The sequence below is a fragment of the Petromyzon marinus genome, chromosome 19 (assembly GCF_048934315.1).
Source record: "Petromyzon marinus isolate PM22_M1 ecotype Great Lakes invasive population chromosome 19, UKy_Petmar_22M1.pri1.0, whole genome shotgun sequence".
In the NCBI taxonomy this organism is placed as follows: Eukaryota; Metazoa; Chordata; class Hyperoartia; order Petromyzontiformes; family Petromyzontidae; genus Petromyzon; species Petromyzon marinus.
In genome coordinates, this window is record NC_133685.1 from 12,090,886 (window position 1) to 12,104,940 (window position 14,055).

General features: G+C 44.7%; 1 protein-coding gene across 1 annotated transcript in view; it reads left to right on the plus strand.

Moving 5' to 3' along the window:
• The window catches only part of LOC116943709 (uncharacterized), a 48,810-nt gene that overhangs the window by 11,997 nt on the left and 22,758 nt on the right, over nucleotides 1-14,055 (plus strand). The window contains exons 10-22 of the mRNA XM_076067970.1: nucleotides 605-836; nucleotides 1,879-1,925; nucleotides 2,358-2,530; nucleotides 3,515-3,664; nucleotides 4,598-4,919; nucleotides 5,354-5,521; nucleotides 5,719-5,801; nucleotides 6,460-6,617; nucleotides 7,586-7,718; nucleotides 10,375-10,541; nucleotides 11,660-12,134; nucleotides 12,497-12,604; nucleotides 12,899-13,184. Coding sequence (XP_075924085.1) covers nucleotides 605-836; nucleotides 1,879-1,925; nucleotides 2,358-2,530; nucleotides 3,515-3,664; nucleotides 4,598-4,919; nucleotides 5,354-5,521; nucleotides 5,719-5,801; nucleotides 6,460-6,617; nucleotides 7,586-7,718; nucleotides 10,375-10,541; nucleotides 11,660-12,134; nucleotides 12,497-12,604; nucleotides 12,899-13,184 — 2,502 coding nt within the window. The remainder of the gene's footprint in view (nucleotides 1-604; nucleotides 837-1,878; nucleotides 1,926-2,357; nucleotides 2,531-3,514; nucleotides 3,665-4,597; nucleotides 4,920-5,353; nucleotides 5,522-5,718; nucleotides 5,802-6,459; nucleotides 6,618-7,585; nucleotides 7,719-10,374; nucleotides 10,542-11,659; nucleotides 12,135-12,496; nucleotides 12,605-12,898; nucleotides 13,185-14,055) is intronic.

Consider the following 14,055-nt stretch of genomic DNA (forward strand, 5'->3'; position numbering starts at 1 on the left):
TTTTTCACATGCTCTGTGCTACGTATAACAGTAACATACATACTTTTGGAGCTATTTATTTTTGTACAATTTTTATTTTACCAGGTAAAGCCTACTGAGCTCTACATACAGTAGCTTTTTTTCAGAAGCGATCTGGCCACAAATGATAGCTCAACGAAGTAGCTTATGTGAACACTTACAACAGCTAAATCATCAAAAACGCACAACCACGGGGAGACACACATTATAGACATGCAAACTCCAAATAGGCGTGAGGGTCGGGATTTAACCCGGGACCTCCAGCACACCACCACAGAGCTGAACGTGTAGAAATATACAGAACTACATGGTTTTTTGCGTATGGTAATTGGTGCCAGGGTCGAAACAATGAACTCACAACACTTAAGATCAGTGTAAATCACAGACACCTGCCTCGATTCGAACCCATGATCTCAGTCGTGTTAGATCAGCGCTCCGACTGACCCCCTAAGCGTCCTAGCTAACTTTACCGAGCCAGGCACAAAGTCTCGGTGACAGCACTGACCACCAACCTAAAGCATTTTTTCTCTTTAACTCACTCTTTGCCCAACTCCCCCCCCCCCCCCCCCTCAATTGCATTGCACAGACGTTGAATGTCCTCCGGCCATGGTGTACGACGACTGTGGGAGCGCCTGCCCGCACACGTGCAAGAGCGCCGTGTTCACTTGCGAGAACCAGCAGTGCGTGGAGGGCTGCCACTGCCCCGACGGGACCCTGCTGCACGACAAGACCTGCATCACGCAGGACCAGTGTCCCTGCTCGAGCTTGGGCGACGAATACCCCACTGGCAGCATCATCCTCGTCGACTGCAACAACTGGTGAGGACGGGGAGTAAAACGGAGGGCGCGTTTTGCTGGCTGGTTCCAGCAGAGGGCTCCAACAAGCGCAAAGGTCCCACAATAATGTTGCAATTAGCATTTGGAATACCAAATTGCGTAACTAACGTGGGGGCAGGGGTGCCTTGGCCGCCCTGGTGGCCAAAGCTAAGAGTTGGGGCCTTCTTGACGACCACCCTGAGAGATGTTTTCAACAACAGTGTAAAAAGAACAAAAACGTAATTGAAACGCGGTTTAAATTTATTTTATGAAAATGCTTCCATTTACGTTCCACGATACATTTTTATATAATTATAGCAGTGAAGTTTGGCTTCCGCAAATTGCGCAAATCGAATATTGGGGCCCCACCTGACGAATTGCCGCACCCATCGAGCTGATGATTACTATATTTACTATAACACTGGGAATACCGTCGCTCGATATTTAAAAGGGAACTTTATTATATCCACTGATGAATTAAATGAATGCCTTAAAGAGCTGTGTCGGCCGATTGTAGGCGGTGGTTTCCCCGTACAGTACTTCATTCATCACGCTGGTCAGTGCGGGTTTGTGAACGCGGGGTGGCCAGGATAGGTTCAGATACGTTGGTTACTTTTCTTCTTCTTCCACCACGGCACCTTTGCTAGTTGTAGACTAAGGGGATTCCAATCAGGATGGTCTCATAACAATTACTAATTAAATGCCGATACATAATTATACTGTACTGTTGTATATCAACTGTCTCAACTGTGTAAAGCGCGTGCTACATCATTCCATCTCCCGTGGTCCACACGCGCACTTACATGTTTCTACAAATATCACTCGCCAATGATGCTAGCCACGGTTGGGAATCGGAACTTGGATCATCCCTGGGTTCATAGCGCTGTGCGCGAACCACTGCTCCAAACCCACATTCCGAAAAGTTTTGAATGTATCACAAGCTGTTCCATTTGAAATGTTTCCGTGTTTAATCTGTTATTGGACTCAGGGGACCAACAGATGTAGGCAATGATCTGACGACTTGAATCTTTTTCTTTCCTGACAGCACGTGTGTTGGTGGAAACTGGCAATGCACGACCACTGCATGTGAAGGTATGTGGCGTTGCAGCCCTGTGTGAATTAGTCTCCTTCGTATGTTTGTTTTGCAGAACCTGCTATAAAATACAATTATATGTCTGGATACCAGAATGTGAGTGAAATTGACCTGACATTCGACACCTTTGCAGAGGTTGAATTCACATAAAAGCCCAGATGTATAGTATGAGCATTTACATGATTAAATATGCATGCAGGTACATGAGTGTTTGAAATGTGCTGCGGGTAAAGCATTGTCTTATCATGCTCGTGTTAAGTAAACATTCATACATCAGTATGAGTACTGTGTTTATTCTATCTTTCTGCAACCACTACGACAAAACGTCATTGCCACCGTTATTTCCTCTGAATATCATTTTGCAAGGCAGAAATCCCATGTATACTAGCCACCGTGCTGACGATGATGGTGGTCCCTTGTGTGTGGTGCAGCCACTTGTAAGGTAGTGGGAGAGACGCACGTGACTACGTTCGACAAGCGACCCTACGAAGCGGCAGGGCTGACTCTGGGATGCGCGTACACCTTGGTGGAACCCTCGGACCCCTCTGCTGAGGCCTACGCCATAGAGCTGGAGGGAGCCGCTTGCGGATCATCCGTCAAAGTGGTGCGACACACACTCGTGAACACAGAGCAACAGCCAGCTGTGTCAGTACTAGCTCGGGGAAGCAAGGGTGGGAGTGTGAGGAACTGTAATTCAACTCACGGTTAATGCCCACTACAGGTGCAAAATGACCACTGAATTTCACAGGATACCCACCACGATTCAACATCAGCCAATCCCGGGGCTTAATTTCCCCTTCGACAATTTCCAGGACATTGCTCTTAGTTGGCTTCGAGTAGGGATTATCGATATAAGGCATTACCACAAGGTACGCCTATCCATAATATTCCGATATTCGTAGAATCATCTGAACAGGTTTTTTTTTTAATAAGGGATAAAATAAGGTCAACATGGTGATAGTTACATAACACTGCATTGATAAATAATTACATAGCAATCTATTATTACACATCTGAATGTATGATTACATGAACACATTTTGTCTTAATATATTTTGCATTTTTAAATCCACTGACAACCAGTTCTCATCACCCAAACTCCAGGTGGAAAATGAATGTCCTTGCAACAAAATTATGACACTTTAAATAACTTTGGCAGAAGCGTGTCTCCTCGCCTTACTCCCCTTCTAATATGTCTTTTTTAACTTGCTTCACGTATTCTTGGTTCTTTCGGTAAAGTCACGTTGATGATGACTGCTTGTGTTGCAGTCGAAACGTCGTGAGAATTTTGTTGTTCTATATATATATTATTATTTTATTGTTTCCCTTCAACGTGACTTTACCGAAAGAACCAAGAATATGAATCACTGCAGTCACGAAAGCTTTAAATCGAAATTTCTTCACGTAGTCAACAACATTATCCCAACAACACCAAAAACAAAACAAAAACCCACTTCATCTCATTGTGCTGTCACCTTGTGAAAGAACAAACTTCACATCCTAATTGCGTCTGGGAAGAACACATCAACCCACTCGCCTCGATGCACGCAACCCCTGACCTGAATCGTGCCGCCCCATCACCACACAGTGTTCCCGCGCCGTCAACATTCGTGCTGCTGGACAAGCGCTGCGCCTCCAAGGGCCTCTCGAGTGTCTGCTCAACGGGTGGCGTATCGGGGAACTGCCCCGGAAAATCCCCGGCCTCCTGGTGGAACGTGTCTCTGTCCAGTTTGTGAGGGTAAGTACAGCGCCAAGTATGAGCTCTATGGGTGGCTCTGTGAACACCAGAAACATGAAGTGGCCGACAAAAATGACGAAGCCTCACTGGCCAATCTCTGAGCTACTTATTTATCAATCATCCTAATGCATGACCCTTCTGAAAAAAAAGTCTTCAGACTCAGTTAGGCTTCGCTAGATAAATAAAGGACATTTTTATATTCAATATGTACTACCAGATGTTTCTTTTTTTACATAATTTTTTATATGACCTCGAAATCAAACATCAAATGACATGACTAATCATTAGTTTCTTTTGTGTTACATCGTGTAGGTATAATGTCAATTTTTAACTATTACCCTCCAACGGCCGACATTATACCCACACAATCTGACCTGAAGGAAGCTAATTATGAAGCCTACTTATAAAATGAATCAAATCACGTGACACAGATATTATATATATCACTGGTTATGATTTATTTCATAGACATCTGTGTCACATGTATATTTACACCAGAATTGTCCACAGTGCCACGTGGGAGGCTTCATCATCGGCCAATGTCAATCCGTGCGGTCACCATCTGCTGCTACCGTTGATCTCATTAGTGCACATGCATTGATCTCATCCCTCCATGTCCATGGTGGTCATCATCTTGTGGGCACGTTCTCTCCGATGGCTGACATTTTATCACCAGTCCTGTCTATCAGCTATAATCCCGTCCAGTGATGTATCGTAAAACAAGCCCACTTATTTTTATTCATTGTCAATTAGAGTCTCTGATTTGTGTTTGCTCCCCGATGATCCGTGTGTTCCTTTTTCTGTCTCTCATAAAGCATGGATATCTCCATGCCTCTTCGTGCACTTTTCAACTTTTAAACATCTTTCCTGTTCACGTGGGAACTTCTGACTTGCATTTAAAAAAATAAAAACACAGTGATATCATCCCTGCAGGTGACTCTGGACAACGGCATGCGCATCGTTTGGGATGGCGTGCGGCGCCTGTACGTGACGGCTCCGCCCGAGCTCGAAGGCACGGTGGCCGGGCTGTGCGGCACTTTCACCCGCGACCAGCGCGACGACTTCATGACGCGTGCAGGAGATGTCGAGATCGAGGTGTGGGCCTTCACCGCTCGCTGGAAGGTGGCGCAGGGAGCGACCAACTCGTGCCCCGAAGCCAATTCGCTGGCGCTGGCGTCTCCGTGCAACACGTACGCCCAGCTCAACTCGGCCGCCCAAGAGACTTGCAACAAACTGATGAACGACCCATTTAACTGTACGTATACTCTTGACATCTGCAGATATGCCGAACAGTCTTCGCTCCTCTCGGGACACTATGATTCACACAATGGCTTAGAACAGCATCCCGATTGAGTGGAAGTGTATGGAATCTGTAACTTATTTGACTTAAAAAGCGCACCACTGTGTCGTAAATGCATTAATTCAACGACGTCAAAATTATGATTGCGTTAATCACAACAATTCAGATTTATAAGCTGCCCTTTAACAATGAACCTCAGATAATTATATTGTGTGCGAGCAGGATATGTTTTTGCAAAGACATATTCTGACATGTACCAGCTCGTCCATTTTACAAACAATAACATTCATTCCAATAAGCGTCGACACCTAGCTCTGTGTGATTTGTTCGCGGCACTGCATTGAACGCAACGCTCTGTACAACTACGTTGCTCCTCTTTATTTTCTTAGTATGCCACACACGTGTCAACCCGGATGCTTTCAAAAAGGACTGCACATATGAGGTGTGCACAGCTGGAGCTCTGACAGGCGCCGAATGTAAGACATTCGCAGACTACGCGTACATCTGTGCTTCTCGAGGAGTCGTCCTGGCCAACTGGCGTCTACTTCTAGATTGCAGTGAGTGTTCTGTCATTCAGTAAACCTGTCTACATAATGACATACTGAGCACGACAGTTGTATTGGCTTCATATCAATGATCACACGTAGTTTATGAACATGCAGTGTATACATTTTTTAAACTGTAAATGTTGTGCTGGAGCTGTCGCGTAAACGATGTGATCTGATGCTATGATGTCACGTCAATTCTCCCTCAGCCGTGACGTGTCCCGGTGACATGGTGTACCAGCAGTGTGCCTCTTCGTGCAGGAGTACCTGTGCCTCGCTGAGCAACATTGAGGTGCCTGCCATCTACCTTAAAATATCAGCTGTACAACATGTTACCCCTTCTAATTAACACTGTGAACAAGATCAGTATGCATTGAAAGCATTCCGAATAAAATTCCTGGTTTAGTGCCATACATGGGGTGGAGCGGTGGTGCAGTGCTTAGCGCATATCTCTATGAACTTGGCGAGCTCTCTTTCATTCTTGGCCATGGCTAACATTAGTGGCGAGTGATATCTGAACCAGTCCCCGGTTGGCCAATGTCTAAACGTACGGTCAAACAACCTCCATGACCGACATGCTACTAGGAACCCTTCGGAGAGGAGTGAGTGGATTGATAAAGGGTTGTACAAGGCCAAGCAGAAGAGAGCTCTCTATTACTGGATGATGAAAGAAGTCTGTTTAGTAGATAGTGGGGAGAAGTAAAAAAAATGGTATCAAGTCCTGAATCGTAACTGTTGCCGGTAGCGTAATGACAAAAAAATAATGTTTATGCAATGATTACAATTTGAGTTAAGAAGACTCAATAAAGACCAATCAATTATATTAATCTTTATTAAAAAAATCACAGGAGGCGGATGATGATAGCAGTCAATATGCTATCAAGTTACCTGGCTTCTGCTGTCGTTGTGCACATGTAAGCCTCCTGTCTTGTGCGTGTTGTGGGAAGCAGGATTGTCACGAGGAATGTGCGGAGGGCTGCAACTGCCCAGATGGACTTCTCCTTGATTTCGATGGTCTGAGCTGTGTGGATCAGAGCCAGTGCAAGTGTTCTTACAGCAGCACAAACTACGCGCCAGGCAGCATTTTGCAAATGGGCTGCAAAAACTGGTGAGCATTGTCAACCAGGCAGATAGCAATGAATACCATGAATTTCGATGTTCAGTTTAGCTGGGAGTTAATTAAATTCGGTCAATTCTCCTGCATATGATGCTGAGCAATATATTTATCGACCCAGGTCACTTTTGCAAGAGACTTGGAGCGTCAATGGGTTCTGACCTCGTCAAAATATAGTCTGCCTATACTCCTAGCAACTATGTTTCACAGTTAGTTGCTCTTGGGTTAGATCGTGTTAGTATAATGCCAATTTTCACTTATACCCTCTGTCACCCCAAAGAAACAATCAAATGAAGTTGTCACATGGGAAAATAAGCCAAATGATTTGGTTTTTCAGCAAACCAGAATTGTGAAGATCAAGCTAATTTTTTACTATTTTATGGTGAGGTTTCGCTGGACAGCATTATCAGGTGTTGACATCTCACCTCTCACGTGTTAACACATGATATTGCTGGATGCAATCTCCAACGAAACGTATACAATTATAAAAAAAATTACTTGCTTTCCATCATTCTTCCCCCAGTTCGCTGAAAAAACAAATCATTTGGCATTTGTGCCCAATGTTACAGCCTGATTTGATTGGCTATGTCGGGTGGCAGAGGGTATAGCTGACAATTGGCATTAGACCGACATAGAATCATAATCTTTATTTAGACTGGAGGAATTCGATGAGCTATGAATTATATTGGTCTTGAAAGCCTACGTATAAGATTTACGAATAACTCATAACACTTAAAGTTAAAATGTGAAAAATATATATTTTTACGGTGGTTTCCCACTTTAACGTGGTCGAAGCCTTCTCTTTGTTGCTCTGAATCAGTCCAATGTCAGAAGTTCCACGTTTTATATGGCAGGGACGAGACCGTTCCTGAGCAAGCCACGTCTGATGACCAATCGTGACGTGGGTATGTGTTTGCAATGAGCTCACGGTGTCTCTCCCACTCCCGCCTGCCCGCTTGCAGCACGTGCGAGTATGGCGGATGGTCCTGCTGGAGCTCGGAAGGCTGCGTTGACGACAGCGGCCTCTGCCCCGAAAACATGCAGTGGTCCCCATGCAAGTCCTCCTGCCCTGTCACCTGCGGCAACATGAACAACGTAAGCACCCAATCCCAGAGGGGCGCCACGCTCATTCCCGGAAGAAAACCACTCGTCCTCTGTTTGTGTCTCTCTCTTTATCTCGGTATCTCTCTCGCTCCATTTACGTCTATATTCCTCTCCGTTTGTCCTTCTGTAATAATAATGATTTGTTTTTTCATAGCACCCTCTACGCCGAGGAATCTCAGACCACTTTCAAATGGCTTACAACTCTTTCATTTGATCATTTGATCTTGTTGGCTATTTATTTAGTATTTATGATTTGAGCGCAAAGTATACATTTTTATCCTGTTTCACTGGATAAACTTGCAAAAGGCCTTGTTACCAAATTCAGCATGCGGCAGCAACAGTTTCATGTAATGCTACGTGTGATAAAAACTCCCTTGATTTAATAATAATCTTGCATTTATATAGCTCTCAAATACCTCAGCTAAGTCAAAGCACCTTACATTTAATTTCAATATATATTAAATGGCACCCCTCGTGGCAGCTGTCCATGTGGGCACAAGGTGACAGCACCTGGCCTGAAAATGTGCATTTGTCTGACTGTAGGGGGTGATGATTGCTGCTGTGTGCAAATCCATTTGCGTAATTTGTGAGTAAATTTCGAATTTGGCCAATTGGGACCCTGACACCAATAAACAATGATCAAGTCCTTTCAAATCGTGTCAGGGCATCTTTAACTTTCACTGTAAAGCAGATTAAACTATATTTTTTTTTACCAGATAAGGCCCACTGAGCTATATTGATATTTTTTTGAGAAGCAACCTGGCCACAAATGATAGCTCAATGAATTGGCTTATCACGTTGAAATTTAAAGCAGCCAAATACTCTTAAAGGAGTTTTTTTCTAAATGTGGAGGGGAAAAAACCGGAGGACCCAAACAAAATCCACGTGACGATGGGAAGAACATGTAAACTCCAAATATACAGGCGTCAGGGTCGGGGTCGGAATCGGGATCGAACCTACGACCTCCTGCATACCAGACGAGGGAGTTAATATCTCGCCACTACGGCGCCCCAAATGTATGGTTATTTATGGCTATCACACCCTCAGTAATAACCAGAGTAGCCGCTGGGCTCGAACTGCAAACGTCTGAACAAAAGCTACGAACTTGCTTCCCTTAGGCCATGTCACCACAGTAGTGCATTCTAGTGCCGTGCTCTCGCCTTACCTGTTCATACGTCTCTCTGTTCCTATATTCTTGTCTCTCCCTCTTCGTGTCTTTGTTTCTCTCAGGGTCTCTCTTTATGTCTCTCTCTCTCTGTGTATCTCCGCGTGTCTCTCTGCGTTGGTCTACTCATCTCTGCATCTGTAAGCCTCCGTCACTTTCTGTGCGTGTGTCTGTGTTCATCATTGCAGCGGTTAGCGCTCTGCGCCACAAACCCAGCGACCCGAGTTTAATTCCTGCTCATGGCCAACACCAGTGACTATTATTTCAACCGATCCTGGGCCTCCCCTAGGTTGACTCAGCCTCAAATGAGTACCTAGAGTGGTGTATAAATATCGCCACTGGGGAAACAAAGGCGGTCGGGCGTGATGCTGTACCGTGCCGATCATCATAGGTGCTCACTAACAGCACTTGCCCCAACAATACGGGAGATATTTGTATTTGTAGCTCACAAGATAGTTCAACTCTGTCGATCTTCAAAAGGCCTCGCGCTCCTACAGGTTGCAAGTTGATAAGCCTAAAATCAGCACATGTTGATGAGTATCATGCTATGCACTGCTGTGAAATAAATGAGCGCAGAGCTCTCAGGTTAAGGGAGGGGTCATGTGTGAGAGTAACCACTAGAGGGCGACGGATTACCTTGTCTTCACAATAAGATGCCATTAAATACTGAACAATAGCCAGCAGGGGGTGATGGTGGTATTGCGGTGTCATTTGGGCTTCAATACCATTCAAATAAAACATTCCCCCTTGTTTAAATTAGTTGAGCAATTTACCTAAAACGGAATTAGTTTTTTTGTTGTTCAACAAATAGTTTTTGACAACAGGCAGTTGCTATCTGCATGCACAAACAGATGTTACAAGGCGGGTTTACCTAAAGACATGTGCGGTAAGTGCCATAATTGGCAATGACAGTATAAATGAGTTGCGAGCAGAATTGACCAGTTGTAATTTGGCTGCCCGCATTCGCCCCAACAGGAGGTTTCAGGATTGGCAAGTCTCATACATTATACATGTTCAAGTGCGATGCACTTTTACAGTGCCACTGGAGCTATGCACTTTTAAATCAAGATTAAAATTCATTTTTTTAAACTGCTTTTTGTGTTTAGTTTGTTGTCCTTCCCCCACACCTCGGATTAGCTTGGTTGACTACGTACGGTGTGGAAGAAGTTCAACATACATCTATACATGCTCACACACCAAGAAACTACCGTGTCATGCCTTCATACAGAAACATACGCAACATCACAGGGAAAACCACCCAAAAATATTCACCAATAACCCCACCTCTTTGTCAAACTAACTTCACCAGTGCCTGCGTGTGTGAGTGAAACCGTTTGAATGACATTTCCCTTCGCACTGAACGGTCAATCTATTGTGAATGGCATCTCTGAAACCTGACAGCCACGTGGTGTCTTGTTGGTGTTTATATACAGTATTCTCATCCCAATCCCACCTAATGCCATTCTGCCTGTCCCCATACAGCCCAGCCTGTCGAGCTGCATCACGGAGACATGCGATGCTGGTTGCGAATGCTCGACGGGTCTGGTGTGGGACGGCTCTAAATGTGTGCAACCCGCCAATTGCCCTTGCTATCACGGTGGACAAAGCTTCCAAACGGGACAAAGCATCACACTCGACTGCAACAACTGGTAAGGTGTCCAGTAATAAATAGTACTACTACGTAGGGTTTAAGTGGTTCTTCTGGATAGCTCTGGTGTGCTTTTGTGCTGTACTTAGTGTTGTTATGCATGATGTCTGACGTTTAGCTCCACGTGCTGGGAGCTTCTTCAGGCACTGAATTCATTGATAATAATCTAGAGTTTTTGTCAATCCAGTGCCAGATGAACGCCTCCCCATGCTGTGTAAGGAATGAGGGTTGAATGACCTTACTTCACCATACTGGTCATTGGGTGTTGGTAAAGAGGTGGGGGGAGGGTAGGGAGGGGAGACCCAGAACCAATTAAGATATCGTTGGGCACTCATGTTAACCGTGGCCGGGAATGTAACTCATGGGTCATCACATTCATAGCACAGTCTGAGAACTACTGCAATATTGCTGTAGCCCATTTAAAATTGTTACATTGAAAACTTTCTCAACCAACACTCCTAAACACAGACACACTCAGTAACTGAGAAGCAGGAACACTTGGCAGTGTTTATATAAGGAGTTCATCATGGACTATATATTTGAGAATTAACCGCTTTAAAGGGGCAAGCTATGATTAACAGTAGCATGGGTGCTGTAGGGATAGTGTCCTTGTAATGTGCTTGTTGGACAATGTCCCAGCAGCGAGTTCGATGTTAGGCAGTGGTTCAGCACATATACACACTCACTGTAACTGCTGCATAGCTTGAGCTGTCCATACCACCAGTCCCTGTCTCTTCTCAAGAAGGCAACATCTTCTAAATTCCTTTGATTAAAGAAATGTCCATCCGCATGGGTTTCGTAACTCTTTTCAACAGTTGTTCGTTGTTGAAAATATGTCTTCCTCTGGCTTGCTTCAAATTTTGGGTGACACTTGATCAATTTTGCCAGATATCAATCGGGGGTTGGTCCCTCAGAGCAACACAACTTTTTTAGACCAAATATTAATTGGTACTGGATCATATTTAATAAAGTGTTAGAGCCCCCACCCCTGTTATGGATTGAACGACGAGACGGACAGAGCTAATGCATATTAACACTTTCATCATGAGATTGAAAGTGTTTACAAAAAGCACACATTGATGATAACTGGATTCATTTTGTTTCTTTTCTGCACTACAGTGTGTGCAATGGACAGGTTTGGGAGTGTGAGCACAAGCGCTGCCCGGGCGTGTGCTCGGTGTATGGCGACCCGCATTACAAGACCTTCGACGGACGTGCCTATGACTTCCAGGGCAACTGCCAGTATGTGCTTGCGCGGACAATCTACAGCCTGATAGACTACAGCAGCTTAAACTTGACCGACATGGGCGACGTGGACAACGACGGCTTCGTCCTCACGGTCGAGAACGTGCCGTGCGGCAGCAGCGGTGTAACTTGCACCAAGAACATCGGTCTCAAGTACTGGCGTGCTCACAACGGCGATATCTTCAAGATAGATCTGGTGCGGGGGAAAAATGTCGTGGACCCCACCGGCAATTTCATCATTCGCCGCGCAGGTCTCTACCTGTTCGTCGACACTCCCATCGGCGTGTCCATCCAGTGGGACTACAGCACACGGCTCTACATCAGGCTTCACCCCAAATACATGGGTTTGGTACGTGAGCTGCCCGCACACACGGATGTGCTTTGCTCTTCATTGCATCGGGGGTCAGAGAATCCTTCGTGTGTTTAGATTTGAAAGGATGGAAGCAAGCAAGAAAGTAAGTAGGGTTCTAAGTAGTGTTCCTGATATGTGTAGTTTGGAACCATCGTTTGCCCAGCTTGAGTCTCAACTCTTCCAAGCGCGACAGGAATTGGGGACTCTAAATTAGCTGTCATGAAGAATGTAGATATTAAAAGCAAATGGTACAATTCTATAACTAGCAAAGACAATAATTATATTTATTCTTAGCAATATCTATGGTGACAATTGCACTTTTATATTTGTTGTAATCATATTTGCATCTAATCCCACAGGTGGAAGGCTTATGTGGAAACTTCAATGGTGATCAGAATGATGACTTTGTGACACCAGCTGCAGGACCACCTGAAGAGATGCCAAACATATTCGGTGACAGCTGGAAGGTGGGAATAATAGCCTTGTCTATTATATTACACTCGATACAACTGTAAATACTGTCCAAGTTTGAAAAAAAAATGTCAGTCGAGAAAATGCTGCCACAGACCCTTTTGCCACTACCAATGCCTTTCACTGTGCAGTTTGTTGTTGCGAGTTGCATTTGATGAACTCAACAATTCTGTCTCAAATCCCAACCCTCCTCCTGCCCCTCGATTTATCAACCCCCCCCCCCTTACCCCCACACCTTCCGCCCCCCTCCCCCCCTGCCGTTCTCCCCCACTGCGTGCCATGCGACGCAGGTGCACGCGTACTGCGCACCGGCCGTGGTCATCAACGACACGTGCCTGACGCACCCTCACCGGGCTGCGTGGTCGCAGCGCAAGTGCGGCGTGCTCCGCTCATCTCTGTTCGCCGACTGTCAAGGCGTGGTCGCTGTGGCGCCGTACGTTGACCGCTGCCTCTACGATGCGTGTGGCTGCGATAGCGGCGGTGACTGCGAGTGCCTGTGCACGGCCATTGCGGCGTACGCCTACGAGTGCAGTGCAAACGGTGTGCCCATCGAGTGGAGGAGCGACGAACTCTGCCGTAAGTGAAGTGCCGTTGGCTTCTAGATTGCCTCCAAAGCTGTGCCACTTGATTTTTGTTGTGATGTCGACGTTGGTTGCGCGTGGAATTGTTGGACATGTCTCCCAGAACAGACCTCGGAGGTGTACTTGATATAGTTTTCAAACAACCCTCATCTTTCTCTTGTGGTCACTTTTTGATCTGGCTTGTAAATGCTAAGGACTATTCACATAATCACCTCTTCATTTTATAAGATGCCTCCTACGTACAAATAGAAGATCAGCACAACACGGCAATTATATCTTTTTTATTGTTGAAAAAAAATTGCCAGAATTGGGAGATATTTCTGTAGCAATCACGAGGCTACACTCCCAAACTTCTTCACAATTTCATCTAACGAAAGTATTCGACCACAGGGGGCAATTTGTAATCGTTTTATTTCGTGATCTAACCTGTATTCACCGAGTTAAGGTATTAGATATTAAAATTACCAGATGCTAATCATATAGAATAATGGGAATAGGATATTACACTAAACTTTATTTTTTATTTTTTACTTGTATACATTTAATAGTGGTGAAGAAATTAATTAAATGATTCATCAATTCATATTGATTCTTCTAGCTCGCTTATATATGCAATGAAAAGGAATAATAAAAATGCAAAACTTTGTATTTGTTTATGTTGCATGCCATGTAGTCACCACTTTGTAAAAAAGGACCTGATTCTTAGTATCAATGACAGCCCTAAATCATGACATTTTTATTTAATTGGGAGGTTGACTCATGCGTTAATGCTGAAGAAAATGCTGAAAAATAATGGCTTTTTGTTTTGTGTGTTTAATAGACTACTGATATATAATGTTATAATAGAAAATGTTAAATTAGGTCTG